Genomic DNA, 22,521 nt, shown 5'->3' on the forward strand with positions numbered 1-22,521 from the left:
GTGATTTTACAGCTTGGGTAATGTGTTATTTAATATGTAAAAGAATTCTAATATAAATCAAATGACATACACAATATGTAAAAGAATTCTAATATAAATCAAGTGACATACACTATATTAGTGTATATTCATACTTTACTGTAAATCAAATAAATTTTTTGAGCTGGTTTAGGACATTGTCTCTTGTGTTAGGAAAATAGAGATCAGCAAAGTGCGGCTGATAGTATTTTTAGTAATGTTAGATATCATGGCTTCCAGTTAATTTAAAATTTCAACATTTTGCAGAGAACTAATTTCATAACTTGGTTTTTGTTAGCTGGAAGTAGCCTTGCTTACTCATTTGTTCCCATCGACTAGATGGCACGTCAGGCAGTTTGGCTTTTTAAAAACTATTTCACAGAAGTTTACTTTTGCCCTAGTTGGCATAGCTCCATGTAGTGTCGATTGAGCAACCAAGATAATGACAGGCCTTGGAACTTCTAGGACGTGTCCTACAGCAAGTCCAAACACGTCTTCTGGGCTGTTTCAATTTGAAAGCGATTGTTTGGATGAAGTTGGCACCAAAAGACATTTCGTTGTGTTCAGCATTTTCCCTAGTTCCGGTCTGTGCTTGCCATATTGTTGAGTTCAGTATAGTTGTGAGGGTAATAACTTCTATCACTGTCGACTGAGAGACAAAGGCAAATAAGCAGGACTGAAAGTATTTGTTCTGTTCCACCTCTGTACCTGTCAGAAATGTTAAAACTGCTGAAGACCTGGCATGACTGAAGCCGACAAAGATCAACTGTGTGCTGTTGAGGGACAGGAAGGAATTAACAACAGGAAGAGATTTTATTTCCCCTCTGAAATTTATTGTTTTTCCTTGAACCTTGACATTTCTGAATGTTTCAAATATGACAATTTTGTGAATACATCAAGCTGCTCATAATACATTTTCAACTTTTATATGCTGAAAATAACCAAGTGACTTTTATAAGAGCACTCAAGATGTAAATAGTAAAATTTTTTGCTCTTTTCCCCTCTTGCTCAGTTTTTTATCCCCCTCTTTCTTCCTTCTCCTCCTCAAAAATAAATAAATAAATAAATAAATAAATAAAAATACATGTTTCCATTTTCTCTGTAATTCAGTTCTTTTTTTCCCTAAAACTAAAGCCATAATGTTTTTCTCTGAATTTTTTCCTGGAAATTTTACATCCATATGCAGATCTCAGCTATTGATTGACAGGAGGTAGATTCCCTCTGCCTGCCCTGTTCTAATACCAGTTATGTTATACTCCAGGTAATTTTTGCAGTATCTGCATGGAAAGACTGGGTTGAGGGGATACATTATAAGAATGTCACTTTAAAGCTGTATTGCAGCCTAAAAGCTAACATAATTTCCAGCCAAAGAATTTCTTAGGCTCTATTGCCTGTATTAACAATGTTAGTATAGTATAGTAAAAGGCTTCTGGTGTTGCTGTGAACCTGACTTTGTTGAAAGGTTCAGCATATTTCTCTGTTCTCCAACTTAGAGGCATCTTCCTCCTTTTCCCTTAGTGCCCTGAGAGCTATTCAAACTTTCAATAGAAGTGTGTGGACAAGGGTCACCAATAGCCACCTCTATTTAAAGCTCCTTCAGTCCTGAGAGTCATCTAGGGCCAAGGGCAACACATACTAGAAAGGCCCTTGTGAGAATCAAGCCATTGCAACCTAATGCCCGTTTTACACTTGCCCCACTGCAGAGCTCTTCTCTCCTGCCCCCCTGAGATACTTACGTCTCTCTTCCTTTTGGATTGGTTTATGCTGAGAGGCTGATGCGCAGGTGCCCGGCAGACGTTCTCAACAAAGCAGGTTGGGCATTTAGTATCAGGCCTACCTGGAAAGACCAGAATGAAGTCATGTTGCAGATACATCACTGTAACACATTTCTGTTTCTATAGATGATGGTAAATAGCATAAAAGTAAATAAGTATAAAGGTAAAAATCAGTTAAGAGACATTGAATCTCTAATTGAGACTTTGGAAACATTTATTTTACTAAGTTATAGGAGAGTTTGCATTCTGAGGATAATTAGTTTTGGAAAAGAGTACTAAAAATGAATTCCCTATAATGGGATCCAATATTTCATAGTAAATAGTGTGTGGGTGTGTATGTGGAGGGAAATCTGGAAGCTTTATTTCTAAAGTAAAACTTTAATATTATAAAAATAAGTATTTTACAGTTGCACCTATGCATTAATTATTTACATAAACAAAAATGGGATCAGACATTGATTGGTTTTTGGCAGCATAATTTCCCCCAATAAATAGTATAATAAAATTATAGATGTCCTCATTTCATGTTTGACTTTCACTGTGCCATTATAATAGAGGCCGTTTTTACAAGATTAATGATGACCTCAGTTTTTCTTAAAGCCGCTCAGATGACAAATTATTCTCTCTGTATCACCTATTATGCCATCATCCTGGCCACTTGTTAACTGGTCTGACCCTTACTTGTTCACAGGCTCACTTGTAACTCAGGCAATTCTCCAGTTTCTTTCATTGAGTTGAGCTTCTGTATAGTTGGCAAGTTTTCCAGTTCATCTTTGCATTGGGTCTGCAGTGTGCTAACCGAAGTATCAGATGGTCAGTAAGAGAGAACAGCTGGCCGTGAGCAGAAAGATAGGTGTAAAGCAAATAGGGTCTTGAGTGGGAACTCTGTTTATGAACGGTCAGTTCTTTAGAAATCATTTTCATGTTTAATCACTTTTGCTTTGCTGCTAAGCTTTGTGACTGATCATGAGACCTGATAACACAGATTGTGAAGACTCCACCCCATAATATATTTCATCATCATTTCACCAACTGTCTTTAATAGGTTCCTTTAAGTATATTTGAACATTAAACAAGTTAAAATCAAATTATATATTGATATCCTTGAAGGCCTTGAGCAAAGCATTGATAAGAAATTAGGTGAGTTAGAAGAGTATTATAGCCTCGTGTCTGCACTAGAAACCAGCCAGCAGGAATTTTGCATATACCTGTCAATTAATGGCATGATTAAATATTAGTAAACCATTTCTGTGATAGGCTTAATTTTATTTTAAATATTGCTCTGGAGAATTTTAAACTGAAACCCTTTTCAGATGACCATAAAGATTAGTGTTCAAAGCATCATTTACATGATGCCCTTCCCTTAGAGTGATCATTTCATTCACTGTATTTCCTAAAGGCTGCCCTTGGAGCTGGCTTCTCTGACAAGACTCCTGCTCACACTGTCACCATGGCTTGTATCTCTGCCAACCAAGCCATGACCACAGGTATGTTTAAATGGAAGCAGACAGTACATGTTAATTTTCCTCCTTTGTCTTTTACTTGATTATAAAAATGTACTTTTTTTTTTTTTTTTTTTTTTTTTTTTTAAACAGAATCTCACTCTGTCACTCGGGCTGGAGTGCATTGGCACCATCGTAGCTCACTGCAGGCTCAAACTCTTGAGCTCAGGAGATCCTCCTGCCTTAGGATCCCAAGTAGCTGGGTCTATAGGCACTCCACCACACCCAGCTAATTTTTCAGTTTTCTGTGGAGACAGGATCTCGCCATGTTGCCCAGGCTGGTCTTACACCTCTGGCCTCAAGTGATCCTTCTACCTCAACCTCCAAAGTGCTGGGATTACAGGCATGAGCCACCAAGCTCATCCCAAAAAGTACTCTTAGCAGAAGTGATAGATTAGCACAGATCTCTACTTGTGTTTTTTAAAAAGAAAGGTCAAGTTTAAAATTTGGGAGTTCTAACTATAGTTAACCTCTCTTTTTGCTCTCCATACCTGAGGGATGTTACCATTGGCGTGGTTCCTCTGTGAATAATGTGGCTGGCTGCAGCAGGGATTATCAAATGGAGGAGTATATCTCTAGGAAGGTACTTCAGCATCTGAAGCATGAGTAAATAGTTTACAACCTGCCAGGCTTTCAACCTAGTGCTTCAGATATGATATTTTCCCACAAAGATATGGTCTTCCTTCCTTCACCACTACCATACTTGTAAATCATTGCTTTAGATGGCACAGCTCTTTCCTTCACTTTCTTCCCGCATCCTTGGCATTTTTATAAATCATTGAAAATTCCCCTAACAAATTTTAACAAAATTACGGGGTATTTTGTAGCATCAGCCCATAGTGTGAACAGACAGGAAGTCTGAAAGATTTAGTAATCATATGCTCGTCTAGTAACATCAAGGCCCAGGTGGGCAGCCCACCTCATATGTGGCGGGGAATGATGCCTGTGACTGGGGTTGTGTACCACTCTAGGTAGCATGTGACCAACTCCTGGTTAGAGAAACAGAATAGGCTCAGCGCGGTGGCTCACGCCTGTAATCCCAACACTTTGGGAGGCCAAGGTGGGCGGATCATGAGGTCAGGAGATTGAGAACATCCTGGCTAACACAGAGAAACCCTGTCTCTACTAAAAATACAAAAAAAAAATTAGCCAGGCATGGTGGTAGGCGCCTGTAGTCCCAGCTACTTGGGAGGCTGAGGCAGGAGAATGGCGTGAACCCGGGAGGCGGAGCTTGCAATGAGCCAAGATCGCACCACTGCACTCCAGCCTGGGAGACAGAGCGAGACTCCGTCTCAAAAAAGAAAAAAAGAAATAGTGGCCATAAGGAGAGAGGGGGCCTGCCTTACATTTTAACAGCTGGAATTTCTCTGCTTTGTAGCAGAAGTTAACATTCTCTTTATAGGATAAAAAAATATTTCTTAAAACTAAAGCTGGGAGCGTATAAATATGCAAGATGTTCTGGTTTGGAATAATGATTTGTTCAAGAGTTGGTCCAATGGATATTTCTAGAAGTTGATGTCCATATGGCAGGAATGAAAACTTGTTTTTCTCTAACGTGTTGAATGTGTTTTTAGTCATTTAAAACAATTACCTTAATTCTTCTGAAAAGTTGAAAACTTTAATTACAGATGTTGTACAAAGCTGTTAACTGTTATTCAGCCTTTTAATCAAGAAGCTTAAATTGGAATGGCATGTTATTTTCTGTAAAAGATATTCATGAAGTATAACCTGTGCCCTGTAGGCGTTGGCTTGATTGCTTCTGGCCAGTGTGATGTGATCGTGGCAGGTGGTGTTGAGTTGATGTCCGATATCCCTATTCGTCACTCAAGGAAAATGAGAAAACTGATGCTTGATCTCAATAAGGCCAAATCTATGGGCCAGCGACTGTCTTTAATCTCTAAATTCCGATTGAATTTCCTAGCACCTGAGGTAAGGCTTGTGTTTGCAGGGCATCCCACTGCAGAGATTTAGAATTAGGTATGGCAATGTGGACTCTGCTATGCTGTAGTAGGTGTAGATTCTGTAGTTACAGGAAAGGGTTATTTGGTCAAGTTGAAAAAAAAACATAGTGGGTAGAAAACTTTAATTTGTGAGCCCTCTTTAGAGATCCTCTGCTGACAAAGAACTTCCCTTGTCTTGGTCTTGATTGATTAATGGTAAACAAATAGATTTTAACTTTTCCAAATAACACAGAACAATCCTAGATGTTGGAATAACACCTGTTAACAGTGTACCTGCTTCTCGGATATCTCCTTTCCCAGCTTCCTGCGGTTGCTGAGTTCTCCACCAGTGAGACCATGGGCCACTCTGCAGACCGACTGGCGGCCGCCTTTGCTGTTTCTCGGCTGGAACAGGATGAATACGCACTGCGCTCTCACAGTCTGGCCAAGAAGGCACAGGATGAGGGACTCCTTTCTGATGTCGTACCCTTCAGAGTACCAGGTAAAATGAAATGCTTCATGACACTAATTAGGGAGTTCTGAATTGCTCCTAAAACTCAAAAAAATCCCAAGTGATTTTTCAATAAGTATGTTGGTTCTGTTTTCAAAGTATTCAGTCTTTATTCTTAAGTATGGATGCAAATTTTGATTTATGTTGTAACAATAGGTAAACATTTTTTTAAAGTTTCTATAAGAGTGTCCTTTTAAGGTCTGAGCACTAATCTCAGCACTTTGGGAGGCTGAGGCAGGAGGATCACTTGAGGCCAGGAGTTAAGACCAACCTGGTCAACAGAGTGAGACTTCATCTCTAATTAAAAAAAAAAAAAGAAAAACAAACAGAGTCTCCTTTTAGATCTTGCTGATATATTTTAGTTCTTACCTACATGCCTGTTTTTAAAATTCCTGAATCGTCTGACTTCTGTATAGAATAACCAACTGTGAATGAATGTCTTAAGAAATAGGATGTCCTATTTTTAGTAAAGCATTTAGATGATTTCCCAATTGTCTTTTAAGACTTTAGTTTAAAATTTGATAATATGATAATTATAAAACACTTTCCTTCTAGTGAATAGGTAAGGTTTATATTTGATTTGTTTTTGTAATTTTTGAAGCATATTTCTCTGGAGAAGATATATAAGGCTTATAGTTCCAAAGAGGTAAAAAAAATTCATTTTTTTAATAGGAAAAGATACAGTTACCAAAGATAATGGCATTCGTCCTTCCTCACTGGAGCAGATGGCCAAACTAAAACCTGCATTCATCAAGCCCTACGGCACAGTGACAGCTGCAAATTCTTCTTTCTTGGTAACTGTCAATGCTATTTGTATTTAGTAGTGACTTTTCTATTTCTGTACTCTCTGTAGAAAAGCCTAATATAAATTTTTGTGTGTGTGTTATGAATAGAGTGTAAAAATATAGTTATTCATTTTAATGTGAAAGTGGAGTCATAAAAAAAAAAATGGAATCATGGTTTTAAGGCCCGAGAAGTCACCTAATCCAGCCACCATTCTGCTACAAAAGCTCTTTTCTTCAGACACTTAACCAGTCAGAAAACTTCTATTGCTTATGGTGGGCCCTGGAAATGAAAAGAATAGACAATTGCAATATAGTGAGATGCTGTGATGGCTGTAAGCATAGGCTTAGGCTTAGGTCGAGCCCCTGACACAGATCGGGGGATAGTCAGAGAGTCTTCTTGGAAGAGGTAACACTTGAGCAGCAAATCTTGAAGGAAAAGTGAGAGCTAACTCAGAAAGGATTTTAAAAGGCATTCCAGGCCAGGCGCAGTGGCTCACGCCTGTAATCCCAGCACTTCGGGAGGCTGAGGCAGGCAGATCACCTGAGGTCAAGAGTTCGAGACCAGCCTGGCCAACATGGAGAAACCCCATCTCTACTAAAACTACAAAATTAGCCAGGTGTGGTGGCACATGGCCTGTAATCCTAGCTACTCGGGAGGCTGAGGCAAGAGAATTGCTTGAACCCGGGAGGCGCGGAGGTTGCAGTGAGCCGAGATTGCAACATTGCACTCCAGCCTGGGCAACAAGAGTGAAACTCATCTCAAAAAAAAAAAAAAAAAAAAAAGGCATTCTGTACAAAGGGAACAGCAAATGCAAAATCAAGGAAGTATGAGAGCAAGGGGTTCTTTGGGGGAAAAGTTAGGTTGGAGCATAAGGTATGAACTGGGAAGTCGCAGAAGACAAGGAAAAGCAGGCAGAAAGAGTAACAGGATACCTCTTCCAGCTCTGATTGTTAGAAAACTGCTTTACTAGGCCCGGGTGCGGTGGCTCATGCCTGTAATCCCAGCACTTTGGGAGGCCGAGACGGACGGATCACGAGGTCAGGAGATCGAGACCATCCCGGCTAACACTGTGAAACCCTGTCTCTACTAAAAATACAAAAAAATTAGCCGAGCGTGGTGGCGGGTGCCTGTAGTCCCAGCTACTCGCTGGAGGCTGAGGCAGGAGAATGGCATGAACCCGGGAGGCAGAGCTTGCAGTGGGCTGAGATCAAGCCACTGCACTCCAGCCTGGGCAACAGAGCAAGACTCCGTCTCAAAAAAATAAAAATAAAAATAAACTGCTTTACACTGACACCAATATTATTTTCTTGTAAGCATCGTGGAACAAATCTGCCACTGTTTGTTTTGTGTGTGTGTGTGTGTGTGTGTGTGTGTGTGTAACTTATCAACATGTAGCTTCATATCCTTCCTTGCTTTTCTGACTCCTCAGTTAAACATCTTTATTGATTCTGCTGCTGCTTGTAAGATGTGATTTCTCTTCTCTTACCACCTTGGATATAGTCTTCTGGATATAGGCCATCTGGTCAAAGTTTCTTTTACAATGTAACTCTCCTACCTGGCCATAAAGTCTTGAAAACATAGGCAGATGTTTGACATATTTGCCCATGGTAAATGACTAATTAATGCCTGCTCTTGATAGGCTAGGGGAGTGGACTCTAGAGTAGTTCCAACAGTGTGGAACACCACCCTGTTAATCCCAGGTGGTGAAGAGCTGGTTAGGTTGGTCATTTGCAAAACCAAATTGGATGATAGAGCCATGTGGCATGGAGTACACATGTCAGATCTGCATCCTTTTGATTACTTCCAGGGTATGCTAAAGGTCCAGGTTTATTTAGTGAGAATCAGAGACAAATCATCAGAGGTGACACATCACAATACATGGATTTTGGGGACTGCATTAATGCCCCACATTCATTGCAATTTTGCACAATGGCACACTGAACCTGTTAGTAATGTAATGTCTGTAAACCATTTATTCCAAATGGTCACCTGTGCCTCCAGACGTTATGGACACCCTATTGGTGGCTACACAGTCTCTTCAGGGTTGCCGAGTTATAAAAATATGACAGAATATGGTAGAACTTATTTTGATTTTACAAATTATGAAGAATAGTTTCCTCTTCTTTGGAATTCTAGACTTTTTGGGGGAGCTTTTCTTTTTCGAAGTATGGTAAGGACGTTTTTTCAGTAGTACTTCTTTGTCCTCCAGCTTCTCGGTTGTCACTTGGGAAGAAATGTATGGGGTGTATCCAAAGAGGGAAGATTGTGGTTCTAACGTCCTCAGCTGGTTCTCCCATTGATTTGCTCGTTATAGAATATATAAGTAGAATAAAATGACCTATAAGCCATGGGCAGAAAGCAGCTGAGAAACAGCCCAGAAAATGTAAAAATAAATAAGAGATATGTTTATTTTGGTTAATATTTTGTGCCAGAAACTAAAAACTTTGGTTTAAATAAGTATTTATTATGAGCACTTCTTTCTTTTTTTCTTTTTCTTTCTTTTTTTTTTTTTGAGACAGAGTCTCGCTCTGTCACCCAGGCTGGAGTGCAATGGGGTGATCACAGCTCACTGCAACCTCCACCTCCCGGGTTCAAGTGATTCTCCTGCCTCAGCCTCCCGAGTAGCTGGGACTACAGGTGTGTGCCACCACACCTGGCTAAGTTTTTGTATTTTTAGTAGAGATGCGGTTTACCGTGTTAGCCAGGTTGGTCTTGATCACCTGCCTCATGATCTGCCCACCTCAGCCTCCCAGAGTTCTGGGATTATAGGCATGAGCCACCACGCCTGGCTATGAGCATTTATTTCTAAACTTACCTCTTCTGTTGATTCATTTTGATTATTATGATACTTTTGAACAGCCTTCTCTACCCTCATCCTTCAAAAATTAGTCTGTGTGTGTATGTTTGAATTATGATTTAATGATGGATACAGCGAAGTAAGTGTTATTATACAGAACCACTGTATAAGTCTAATGAGTTAATAGATTCAGGTACAGAACATATAAGCTGGCTGGAGAAAGACCTCCAGATAGGCTGAAGAATTTTAACATTGTGCTGGTTAACATTTCAGACTGATGGCGCATCTGCAATGTTGATTATGGCAGAGGAAAAGGCTTTGGCCATGGGTTATAAGCCGAAGGCATATTTGAGGTAAAGTAAATGTTCAAACGAATCATCTCTGATTTCTTTATTACCAGAGCTTACCTCTCTATTTTTTTACCTAGGGATTTTATGTATGTGTCTCAGGATCCAAAAGATCAACTGTTACTCGGGTAGGTAGCTGTTTGTATCCTTGTACTATAATCACAAATATTTGATTGCCCACGTTTTATTATACTGGTTAATAAATGGTTAACACTGGTTTATTATATATTTATTTATTACACTGGTTTGAGAGTATATTAAGCCCTGAGTTCATAATTGGTTTATGTGGTGGTTTTTTTTTTTTTTTTTTAAATAATAGTAATCTGGCCAGGCACAGTGGCTCACATCTGTAATCCCAGCACTTTGGGAGGCCAAGGTGGGCAGATCACAAGGTCAGGAGATTGAGACCATCCTGGCTAACACGGTGAAGCCCTGTCTCTACTAAAAATACAAAAAAATTAGCCGGGTGTGGTGGCGGGCGCCTGTAGTCCCAGCTACTCGGGAGGCTGAGGCAGGAGAATGACGTGAACCCGGGGGGCGGAGCTTGCAGTGAGCCAAGATCTCACCACTGCACTCCAGCCTGGGCGACAGAGTGGGACTCTGTCTCAAAAAAATAAATAAATAAATAAATATAATAGTAATCCTTTCCATTGGTATATCATTTTACAGTTTTGGATTATTTTCCATTTTTTTCCTTTAAGTTTTACATATATATATGGATGCACACAACTTACATTCTTTTTCATGAAGTTATCGTAGGCATTTTTTCATATGGCTACACACCCTGCTACACAATCTTCGTAATACAGCCTTTTATAAAAGCCTCTGCATGTTTAGACTCCATTCTGCTCCCTCACAAGGCTGTAGCCTCACTGGCCTCCACTGTGACGTTCACATCAGTCAAGCCCTTTCCTTTGCCTTGCTCTTTGAACTCTGTTCTTCAGTTCTTCATGTTATTAGCTTTCTCTGACTCTGCAACATATAAGGGTAGAGGGCATGTCTGTACAGTTTCATTATTTTATCTTTAACATTTAATTAATCAGTACAGAAAAACCAAAGAATGAGTGAAAAGACAGAGTACCTATGTTAAACTCAGTTTGGGGAATATGAAGAAGCTCTTAGTTTAAAAATTAAAGTTTTAAGATATTACTTATTTTTTCTTTTCAGGCCAACATATGCTACTCCAAAAGTTCTAGAAAAGGCAGGATTAACCATGAATGATATTGATGCTTTTGAATTTCATGAAGCTTTCTCGGTAAGTCATTTGAAAGACAAATATGAAGGGACTATAGTCATAAAAAATGTCGTCCATATTTGTGGGAGAGAGCAAGGCATGGTTTATGATGTGAGTAGAGCAGGAGTGGACCTGTATATTTTAAGTACCGACTCACACTGCTGGGAGGTGCCTGAGGGGAGGGAAGGAAGGGCCGTACAGTGTTGGAGAACATACCAAATTGTTTCTTTAGGAAATTCTCATTGAAAACTGATACAAAGATTTGTTCAACTTTACTTTTTTTTTTTGAGACAGAGTCTTGCTCTCTTGCCCCCTCTGGAGTGCAGTGGCGTGATCTCAGCTCACTGCAACCTCCGCCTTCTGGGTTCAAGCAATTTTCTTGTCTCAGCCTCTCGAGTAGCTGGGATTGCAGGTGCCTGCTACCACGCCCGACTCATTTTTTAAATATTTTTAATAGAGATGGGGTTTCACCATATTGGTCAGGCTGGTCTTGAACTCCTGACCTCAGATGATCCACCCGCCTCAGCCTCTCAAAGTGCTGGGATTACAGATGTGAGCCACTGCGCCCGTCCAATTTGCTCAACTTTAAAGCATACCTACAAGTTGTTAAACTTTCACAAACCATGCCCATAAGAAAGCGTAGAGGAACATGAATAACAAGGTTCTTATTCAATTATTTTCTCTTCCAGGGTCAGATTCTGGCAAATTTTAAAGCCATGGATTCTGACTGGTTTGCAGAAAACTACATGGGTAGAAAAACCAAGGTGAGTTTCTGATTTTAAAAAATGCTTGAATTTTCAAACGCGTTAATAATTGGATCTTAGTTACCTGTTCTTAAGAATATGAAGGAAAAGCTTCTCTTTCTCTTGAAGAATTTTGTCTTTCATTAAAGATATTTATTTCTTAGTGTAAAGATAGAAATTCTTGTTTCATTAAATATATTTCTTAGTTTAAAAATAGAAATTAGCAAAATTAAAATTCTGTGTTATCTTTTGTTCCTTGCATTCTGGCATTAGATGAAAAATAAATGGACTCCTGACTTTTAATATTGACCTAGACTTACTTTCTTTTGCAGTAAAATTATTTGTAATATGTCTGACATTCGGTATTTTCCTTTATCCCTCTTACTTCATAGTACTAAGAGCCTGGCTTGATTCTGATCTTAAGTAAACTTATCTTTACATTTGTGTCTTTGTGGGAGCCAGGTTGGATTGCCTCCTTTGGAGAAGTTTAATAACTGGGGTGGATCTCTGTCCCTGGGACACCCATTTGGAGCCACTGGCTGCAGGTTGGTCATGGCAGCTGCCAACAGATTACGGAAAGAAGGAGGCCAGTATGGCTTAGTGGCTGCCTGCGCAGCTGGAGGGCAGGTACGTTACAGTGGTGTCATAGGACCTTCCAGAGAGTCATTTTCTTGGAATGACTAGAATGTATGATTTAGTTTGAAACCTTCTTAAAGCAATATTTTTGATGACACGGGGGTGGGGAGTGGGGAGGGATAACAGCTTTAATTCTGATAATACTTTTTGTTTTTTGGGTTTTTTTTTTTTTTGAGACAGAGTCTTGCTCTGTTGCCCAGGTTAGAATGCAGTGGTCATATCTTAGCTCACTGCAACCGCCACTTCCTGGATTCAGGTGATTCTCATTCCTCAGCCTCCCGAGTAGTTTAGATTACAGGCATGCACTACCGTGTGCAGTTAATTTTTGTATTTTTAGTAGAGACAAGGTTTCGCCATGTTAGCCAGGCTGGTCTCGAATTCCAGACTTCAAGTGATCCACCCACCTTGACCTCCCAAAGTGCTGTGATTATAGGCATGAGCCACCATGCCCTGCCATAATTCTGGTAATTCTTTGGAAGGAAACTGCTATTTAAACCCAAGCTATTTTTCCCGAATATAATGTTTATTTTTTACTTATAAATATATGCTGATTATGAAAATTGTGGAATATATGAAAAGTATATGGAAAAAGTTAGAGTCATCTATAATCTCCCCATCAGACATTATCATTATTAACATCTTGATATATTTTCTTCTTTAATAATAAACTTTTATTTATTTAGTCACCGTTAAGACTGTATGAAATCTCTCCAAGAGAGAAACTGTCTTTCTAGAGAACTGAATTATACCTTAACTGGGGAGTTAATTTACTTCTGGATAACTTACTCCTGTTCAGCTGGGGAAGTATATTGTTGACAGATTTTTTTCCTTTCTACTTCGCTTGCATTACAGACCCAACTTCCTGACTGCTGTAGCATCTCACTCTAGGAATAAAATCCAAAAGGAAGGTCGTAGTTTGTTTTTTGTTTGTTTGTTTTTTGAGACAGAGTCTTGCTCTGTCCCCCAGGCTGGAGTGCAGTGGCCCCATCTCGGCTCACTGCAACCTCTGCCTCCCAGGTTCAAGCAATTCTCCTGTCTCAGCCTCCTGAGTATCTGGGATTACAGGTGCTCACCACCAAGCCCAGGTAATTTTTTTGTATTTTTAGTAGAGATGGGGTTTCACCGTATTGGCCAGGCTGGTCTCGAACTCCTGATCTCAGGTGATCCGCCTGCCTCAGCCTCCCAAAGTGCTGGGATTACAGGCATGAGCCACTGCGCCTGCCCTGTTTGTTTTTTTTTTTTAATTACAATGTGAACAGATTTTCTCTTCCTCTAGATTACAGAAACTTCCTGTTCCTGATCAAAATGAATAAATATTTAAAAGCATAAACAGGCCGGGCGCAGTGGCTCACACCTGTAATCCCAACACTTTGGGAGGTTGAGGCGGGTGGATCACTTGAGGTCAGGAGTTCAAGAACAGCCTGGCCAACGTGGTGAAACCTTGCCTCTACTAAAATTACAAAAATTAGCCTAGCATGGTGGTATGTGCCTATAATTCCAGCTACTCGGGAGGCTGAGGCAGGGAAATCACTTGAACCCCGGAGGTGCAGGTTGCAATGAGCCGAGATGGCACCACTGCACTCCAGCCTGGGTGATAGAGAGGGACTCTGTCTTAAAAATAAATAAAATAAATCTTACATTTAAAAGCCCATTTTCATGAATTTTCATCAGAGACTTTGCAGAAACCAAGGGGTCAGTTATTTATCAGTTGGAACATTTTGGACTTTATGATCAGAAATGTTTTTTAATCTGTGTAACTTCATCTACAGAAAACCATGGTCCATTAAGACTTCAGCTATCCCTCTATCTCTCCATGCCAGACTTCTACCAGGGAGATAACTTGTACACATTACTCACGAGCTTAGTGCGTAATCCACATAGGGTAATGTCTGCAGATTTGAGTATGTGTTCCATAATTCTTTATCTAGCATGTAGAGTATAAATGAGACAATACTGGATGCTTTTATGGATGAACAAAGAATGATACCTAGCACCTTCTAGAAGTTTATAGTATAGTGAAGAGAGAAGATAAGATGCATCTGAGAAACTAGATTAAACTTGACATTGTTTGATCAAGAGCCATGTGAGTAATACCAACATGATTGGAGACAGGAGAAATCTGTCATGGTGAATCTAGAGCAGGGTTTCTCACCTTTGGCACTAACATTTTGGGCTAAACAATTCTTTGTTGTGGGGGGCTGTGCTGTGTGTTGTAGGGCGTTTAGCATGGCCTCTACCCACCAGATAGCAGTAACAACAAGCTCCTCCCCACCTCTGCCCCATGTACACACAATTGGCATGACCAAAAGTATCTCCAGGTGTTGCCAAATCTGATCTAGAGCAAGAAAAAACATGGAACATGAAAACTGTGTGTTTAAAATCAAGCTAGAGAGGGCTGGGCATGGTGGCTCATGCCTGTAGTCCCAGCATTTTGGGAGGCTAAGGCAGGTGGGTAGCTTGAACCCAGGAATTCGAGACCAGCCTGGGCAACATGGCAAAACATCTCTACCAAAAATACAAAAATTAGCCAGGTATGATGGCATGCACCTGTGGTCCCAACTACTCAGGAGGCTGAGGTGAGCTGATTGCTTGAGACCAGGATGTTAAGGCTGCAGTGAGCTGTATTCACACCACTGCACTTTAGCCTGGGTGACAGAGTGAGACCTTGTCTCAAAAAGCAAATAAAAAAATTAAAGTAAATAAATAATAAAATAAGCAAGTGAGAGAGGAGTATTCTACCTTATTACGAATTCTTTCAGGATAACCCCCAAGTCAGTCAAACCTTCCTATCCCTGCTTTTTTGTCTACTTGTGCCTTTTCAGCATACTTTACATGCCAGACGTGGTAGCTCATGCCTGTAATCCCAGCACTTTGGGTGGCTGAGGTGGGCAGATTGCTTGAGCTCAGGAGTTCAAGACCATCCTGGACCACATGGCAAAACCCCATGTCTACTAAAAATACAAAAACTAGCTGGGCGTGTTGGTGCATGCCTGTAGTCCCAGCTACTTGGGAGGCTGAGGTGGAAGTGTCACCTGAGCCTAGGAGGTTGAGGCTGCAGTGAGCCGTGTTCAGGCCACTGCACTCCAGCCTGGGTGACAGAGGGAGACCCTGTTTCAAAAAAAGAAAACCAAACAAACAAGCAAAAAAAAAAAACAAAGTACCTAATAGTTTGTTTTGAACTCCAGTGTATACTTGATTGAGGACAAAGACCACATAGCAAATCTTTAAACCTGCACAGTGCTCAACTTGGCACTTTGTAAATAATAGTTTCTTTTATTTACTTTTTTGTTTTTTAGAGACAGGGTGTCTAAAAACTATATGCTAGGATTTAGACTCATCTAAACTAAGGACATAGCTAGTACATAGTACTGTGTATAGTGCTGGATAAAATATATTCTACTTCTGGCCGGGCGCGGTGGCTCACACCTGTAATCGCAGCACTTTGGGAGGCCGAGGCTGGTGGATCATGAGGTCAGGAGATTGAGACCATTCTGGTTAACATGGTGAAACCCCATCTCTACTAAAAATACAAAAAAAATTAGCCAGGCGTGGTGGCGGGCGCCTGTAGTCCCAGCTACTCAGGAGGCTGAGGCAGGAGAATGGTGTGAATCCAGGAGGCGGAGCTTGCAGTGACCTGAGATCGCACCACTGTACTCCAGCCTGGGTGACAGAGTGAGGCACGAAGAAGGGACAAGCCCAGCCTTTGGAATCATCTAGACCTGGTTTCAAATCCTGGCCCTGTTACCTTAATAGCTTTGTGATTTGGGTGAGTCACTTAACCTTTCAGAGCCTCAGTTTTCCCCTCTAGAAACTTACTTTTATTGGTATTTGCTGTATCATGTTTGTTTTACACAGCTAAAAAAGCCCCTGGATTTCTCATTTTAACAGCATCCATTTGTAGAGCATCACTAGGAATTAGATTCTGTAGTAGACAGAGCCTGATGCATATATGTATACATGTATATATGAATGTATATAAATATATGTGTGTGTATATATATACACACATACACAACTATACTGTATGTTATGTAATGTCCACAAAAACTCTATGAGATAGACACTATGAGCCCCATTTTGTAAAAGAAATTCCAGTTTAGACTGACTACAAAGTTTCCCAGGATCACACAGTGATTGAATGGCAGACCCAGGATCCAACTCCAAAGCCTGTACTTTTCTCATTGTTCTCTGCTGTCTCTGTACTAACTGGATTCATCACCATTCATTGCTCTAATTGGACTTTGTTTTCTTTACAGGGCCATGCTATGATAGTGGAAGCTTATCCAAAATAATAGATCCAGAAGAAGTGACCTGAAGTTTCTGTGCAACACTCACACTAGGCAATGCCATTTCAATGCATTACTAAATGACATTTATAGTTCCTAGCTCCTCTTAGGAAAACAATTCTTGTGGCCTTCTGTTAAATACTTTGCACTTAAGCTTTGCCAGTGTTCTGAGCTTTTCAATAATCAGTTTACTGCTCTTTCAGGGATTTCTAAGCCACCAGAATCTCACACACAGATGTGTGGGGGGTTGTTTTTGGTCTCTGTTGTCACTAAAGACTAAATGAGTATTTGCAGTTGGGAAAGAGGTCAGCTGAGATTTGGAAGTCATCTTTGTAATATTTGCAAATTATACTTGTTCTTATCTGTGTCCTAAAGATAAGTGTTCTCTATAAAATACAAACCAATGTGCCTAATTGTGGAAAAATAATTCAGAATCTAAACACCACTGAAAACTTATAAAAAATGTTTAGATACATAAATGTGGTGGTCAACTTAATAAAGTGGAGAAATATTGGAGAACTGTTTACCTCATTTTTTATTGGTCAGGGGAGGGTGGTTCTCTTGGCTTAGGACCAGATTTTGCCTTTAATTATTCATTTATAACTTCTAACTATTTTGGTCAATGGTGAGACTGCTGGCAACATAAAGACAATCCTGTTTATTTATCTTATTTTATTTATTTTTTGAGACAGAGTCTCCCTCTGTCCCCCAGGCTGGAGTGCAGTGGTGCGATCTCGGCTCACTGCAAGCTCCGCCTCCCCAGTTCAAGCAATTCTTCTGCTTCAGCCTCCCAAGTAGCTGGGACTACAGGCACCTGCCACCACACTTGGCTAATTTTTGTATTTTTAGTAGAGATGGTGTTTCGCCATGTTGGCTGGTCTCGAACTCCTGACTTCAGGTGATCTATCTGCCTCGGCCTCCCAAAGTGCTGGGATTACAGGTGTAAGTCACTGCTTCCAGCCTGACAGTCCAGGCTGTTTTAGAATAGCACCTTTTGTTTTTCCCCACTGCTGAACTGCAGAACATTTATTTCACTTTTTGGATTTGCTTCTGTTAGCCAGGATTTAAGTAAAGTGTAAAGAAGTTTTTTATTTTAATCAACTACTCTAAATCCTCTCAGATTTTTGACAGCTACCCTGTACTAAATAACATGGATGCTAGTGTTTAAAGAAACCGGCTGCTTTTTATGGACGTTTGTGTGACTGTTGCTTAGGTCTATGCAAGTTACTGGGAATCACAATCACCCTGTAGTTCAGGGACAGATTGGGCAGGAGACCTAGTCCTAACCTCTTAAAAGGATATTTGAGAGTCTCAGCATCATTTCCCCATGGTTTCCTTGGTAATTATAATGTGAGTTTTTAATACTGAAAACCATTATATTTACATATATATCACAAAAATCAGGTATAAATAAATTAAATATAAAATATAAAAACCTTCAAATTTAGAAAAAAAAAAAACCCTGTGACCTTAGGTTGAAGGGAGAGAGGGATTTCTTGAAGAAGACATTGAAAATACTAATCATGAAGGATCTATAAATTTCCCTGTGTTGAAATAAGAACTTTTGTTCTTCATGTGATGATACAGAGTGGTGGATAAACAAGCTAAAAGTGGAACAAATATAGTAGATACAGCTTTAAAAGAATCCAGGATATATAAATAATTCCTACAAATCAATAAGAGTAAAGACCATTTGGCCGGGCGCGGTGGCTCACGCCTGTAATCCCAGCACTTTGGGAGGCCGAGGCGGGCAGATCATGAGGTCAGGAGTTCGAGACTAGCCTGACCAACATGGTGAAACCCCGTCTCTACTAAAAATACAAAAAATAGCCGGGCATGGTGGCGTGTGCCTGTAATCCCAGCTACTCAGGAGGCTGAGGCAGGAGAATCGCTTGAACCCGGGAGGTGGAGGTTAACAGTGAGCTGAGATTGCACCACTGCACTCCAGCTCTTGGCGAAGAGCGAGACTCCGTCTCAAAAAAAAAAAAAAAAAAGGCAAAAGATCTTAACACACAATTTTTAGAAAAGGATATGCAAATGGTAAATAACAAGATGCTCAGTAGTAATCAGGAAAAACAAATTAAGATCATAATGAGATACACCTACCAGACTGGCAAAAATTAACAAGACTGAGAATACCACTGTTGGTCTTGGATGTGGACCAATTAGAACTTTATATGCTGCTGGTGAGAATGCAAATTGGCAAAACCACTTTGAAAAACAGTCTGGCAATTGGACCGGGCGCGGTGGCTCACACCTGTAATCCCAGCACTCTGGGAGCCCAGGGCAGGCGGATCATGAGGTCAGGAGATCGAGACCATCCTGGCTAACACTGTGAAACCCTGTCTCTACTAAAGACACACACACAAAAAAAATTAGCTGGGCGTGGTGGTGGGCGCCTGTAGTCCCAGCTACTTGGAAGTCTGAGGCAGAAGAATGGAACCCAGGAGGCGGAGCTTGCAGTGAGCCAAGATCACGCCACTGCACTCCAGCCTGGGCGACAAAGTGAGACTCTGTCTCAAAAAAAAAAAAAAAAAAATCTGGCATTTTCTTGTACGTCTGAATACAAGACACAAGGTCTGTGACCCAGCATTTCTGCTCTTAGGAGTACTCCCTAAGAGAACGTGCACATTAGTCCAGGAAACATGTACAAGCCTACTCACAGCTGCATTGCTCTTAATAGCAAAATATTGTAAATAACTCATGATCATTGACAGGAAAGTTTCAAAAAGAAGCAAAACTAAGTAGGATGCCTACAGACGAGGTAAAAATAGTTTCTAAAACAGCTAAGGGAAGGGAAAAGAGACACATCTTCCTTACTGAAGAATTCCAAATAATACCCGTAGATACTCCGGACTCCAGGAGGTGGAGCATACCCACCCCCTTTGAGTGTGGGCTGGACTTAGTGACTCAACTCCAGTACATACTGTATGGAAAGGGAAAAAGGCAGCCTTACAGTGGAGAAACGGCAAACCGCAGCTTAACCAGGTGATCAAGGTTAACATCATCAGTGCTGCCATGTGGATGCACATGCCTCCTAAGATGTAATCAAGGTACACTTCACCTCTGTGGTATTCTTTCCAAATATCCATAAACCAGTCGAATCATGAGAAAACAGGCAAACCCAAACTGAGGGACAGTCTATGAAATGCTTGACCAATACTCGAAACTATCAAGGTCATAAAAAGGGAATGCTGAGAATTTGTCGTAGATCAATGGAGGCTAAGGAGACATGACAACTAAATGTGATGTAATATCCTGGACTGGATTCTGAAACAGAAAAAGGACGTTCATGGAAAAACTGGTGAAATCTGAATAAAGTCTGGAGTTAATTGTTTGTTTGTTTTAAGCCTAGAAATAAATCCTCACATATATAGTCAAATGCTTTTTTTGTTTTGTTTTGGGGTGGGGTGGGGGTTGGGACACAGTCTTGCTCTGTTACCCAAGGCTGGAGTGCAGTGGAGCGATCTCGGCTCACTGCAACCTCTGCCTCCCAGGTTCTAGCAATCTACTGCCTTAGCCTCCCGAGTAGCTGGGACTACAGGCATGCATCACCATGCCTGGCTAAATTTTTTTGTATTTTTAGTAGAGACAGGGTTTCACCATGTGGCCAGGCCAACATGGTCTTGAACTCCTGGCCTCAAGTGATCCACCCGCCTCTGTCTCCCAAAGTGCTGGGATTACAGGTGTGAGCCACTGCACTCAGCCATCAGATGCTTTTTGACAACAGTGCCAAAAACAGTGCCAAGACCATTCATTGGGGAAAGGACAGTCTTTTCAGCAAATGGTGTTGGGGAAACTGGACATCCACATGCAAAATAATGAAGTTGGACCCTTACCTTACACCCTATACAAAAATGAACTCAAACGGATCAAAGACCTAAAGAAAGAGAAAAGCTAAAACTTACAGTTTTATAAACACTTAAAAGAAAACATGCGGGAAAATACATGACATTAGATTTGGCAATGATTTCTTGGATATGGCACCAAGGGCATAGGCAACAAAGGAAAAATAGATTAAACTGGATTTCATCAAAATTAAAAACTGCATAAAAGGGCACAATTAACGAGTAAAAAGGTAGCCTATGGAATGGCAGAAAATATTTGCAAATCATATATCTCACAATGGGTTAATATTCAGTGGTGTGGCCTTTTTTTGGGTGTTTTTTTTTTTTTTGGATGGAGTCTCTCTGTTGCCCAGGCTGGAGTAGAGTGGTGCGATCTTGGCTCACTGCGACCTCCGTCTCCCTGGTTCAAGCAATTCTCTTGCCTCAGCCTCCCAAGTGACTGGGACTACAGGAACGTGCCACCACATCTGGTGAATTTTTGTATTTTTAGTGGAGACAGGGTTTCACCATGTTGGCCAGGCTGGTCTTGAATTCCCGATCTCATGTGATCTGCCCACCTGGGCCTCCCAAAGTGCTGGGATTACAGGCGTGAGCCACAGTGCCCGGTGTAATTCTGTGTGTTTTTACCAGCAGAGCATACATTGAGTACGTGCAAACAATTGCGAAGGAAAATTAGAGCACATATATCTACAGAAGCGCACTCAGAAAGGGGACCCTGTTGCTTCTAAAGTGAAAGAGTATTATTTGGATTTGTAACCAAAAGATACTTTTGTAATTTTTAAAATGAAAACTGTAACTATCAATGAAGTGAAAGTGAAATGAAGTGGAGTTGACAGGTGTCTATGCTACAAGGCAGAGCCTGCCCTATCTTAGTCACCACCTGCCTCCTACAGGGCTGAGGAGTGAGGGTTTAGAAACAAAGCATGACGGGCCCCCAGTTGTAATATGGTCTCTTTATTTTTATTTTATTTTATTTATTTTTATTATCATTATACTTAAGTTCTAGGGTACATGTGCATAACGTGCAGGTTTTGTTACATATGTATACTTGTGCTATGTTGTTGTGTTGCACCCATCAACTCGGCCAGCACCCATCAACCTCGCCATTTACACTGTGTATAACTCCCAATGCAATCCTCCCATCCCCCTCCCCATGATAGGCCCCCGTGTGTGATGCCCCTTCCCCGAAGTCCAGGTGATCTTGATGTTCAGTTCCCACCCATGAGTGAGAACATGCTGTGTTTGGTTTTCTGTTCTTGTGATAGTTTGCTAAGAATGATGGTTTCCAGCTGCATCCATGTCCCTACAAAGGACACAAACTCATCCTTTTTATGGCTGCATAGTATTCCATGGTGTATATGTGCCACATTTTCTTAATCCAGTCTGTCACTGATGGACATTTGGGTTGATTCCAAGTCTTGCTATTAGAATAGTGTGTCAAGAATAAACATACTGTGCATGTGTCTTTATAGCAGCATGATTTATAACTCTTGGCATATACCCAGTAATGGGATGGTTACTATATGGTACATCTAGTTCTAGATCCTGAGGAATGCTTGCTACTGTTTCCATAATGGTTGGAACTAGTTTACAATCCCACCCCAACAGTGTAAAAGTGTTCCTATTTCTCCCACATCCTCTCCAGCACCTGTTGTTTCCCACCCTTTAATGACGCTCCTAACTGGTGTGAGATGGTATTCATTGTGGTTTTGATTTGCATTGATGGCCAGTGATGATGAGCATTTTTCATGTGTCTGTTGGGCTGTATGAATGTCTTCTTTGAGAAATGTCTGTTCATATCCTTTGGCCCACTTTTTGATGGGTTGTTTGTTTTTTCTTTGTAAATTTGTTTTGAGTTCTTGTAGGTTCTGGATATTAGCCCTTTGTCAGATGAGTAGATTGCAAAAATTTTCTCCCCATTCTGTAAGGCTGCCTGTTCACTTGATGGTAGTTTCTTTTGCTGTGCAGAAGTTCTTAGTTTAATGAGATCCCATTTGTCACTTTTGGCCTTTGCTGCCATTGCTTTTGGTATGTTTTAGACATGAAGTCTGCCCATGCCTATGTCCTGAATGGTACTACCTAGGTTTTTCCTTTCTCT

The 22,521-nt window shown here is 40.7% G+C and overlaps 1 protein-coding gene and 1 long non-coding RNA gene across 5 annotated transcripts in view; one reads left to right on the plus strand and one right to left on the minus strand.

Moving 5' to 3' along the window:
* The window catches only part of HADHB (hydroxyacyl-CoA dehydrogenase trifunctional multienzyme complex subunit beta), a 53,951-nt gene that overhangs the window by 29,962 nt on the left and 1,468 nt on the right, over positions 1 to 22,521 (plus strand). For 2 of the 4 annotated variants that reach the window (XM_017947372.3, XM_009183824.4), the window contains exons 7-16: positions 3,193 to 3,280; positions 5,037 to 5,224; positions 5,557 to 5,737; positions 6,419 to 6,540; positions 9,603 to 9,682; positions 9,757 to 9,804; positions 10,844 to 10,931; positions 11,600 to 11,674; positions 12,116 to 12,280; positions 16,546 to 16,990. In XM_017947372.3, the coding sequence (XP_017802861.1) occupies positions 3,193 to 3,280; positions 5,037 to 5,224; positions 5,557 to 5,737; positions 6,419 to 6,540; positions 9,603 to 9,682; positions 9,757 to 9,804; positions 10,844 to 10,931; positions 11,600 to 11,674; positions 12,116 to 12,280; positions 16,546 to 16,581 (1,071 nt within the window). In that variant the 3' untranslated portion in view covers positions 16,582 to 16,990. Of the gene's footprint in view, positions 1 to 3,192; positions 3,281 to 5,036; positions 5,225 to 5,556; positions 5,738 to 6,418; positions 6,541 to 9,602; positions 9,683 to 9,756; positions 9,805 to 10,843; positions 10,932 to 11,599; positions 11,675 to 12,115; positions 12,281 to 16,545; positions 17,092 to 22,521 lie in introns of those variants that run through there. The other 2 variants (XM_003908369.4, XM_021924673.2) reach the window with 2 other exon arrangements.
* LOC103876806 lies at positions 371 to 13,300 on the minus strand. The gene is made up of 4 exons (XR_002516578.2): positions 13,076 to 13,300; positions 10,411 to 10,648; positions 1,755 to 1,855; positions 371 to 726 (listed from the first exon to the last, which is right to left on the minus strand). It is a non-coding gene; the product is annotated as an uncharacterized LOC103876806 (long non-coding RNA).

The sequence above is a fragment of the Papio anubis genome, chromosome 14 (assembly GCF_008728515.1).
Source record: "Papio anubis isolate 15944 chromosome 14, Panubis1.0, whole genome shotgun sequence".
Classification (NCBI taxonomy): domain Eukaryota; kingdom Metazoa; phylum Chordata; class Mammalia; order Primates; family Cercopithecidae; genus Papio; species Papio anubis.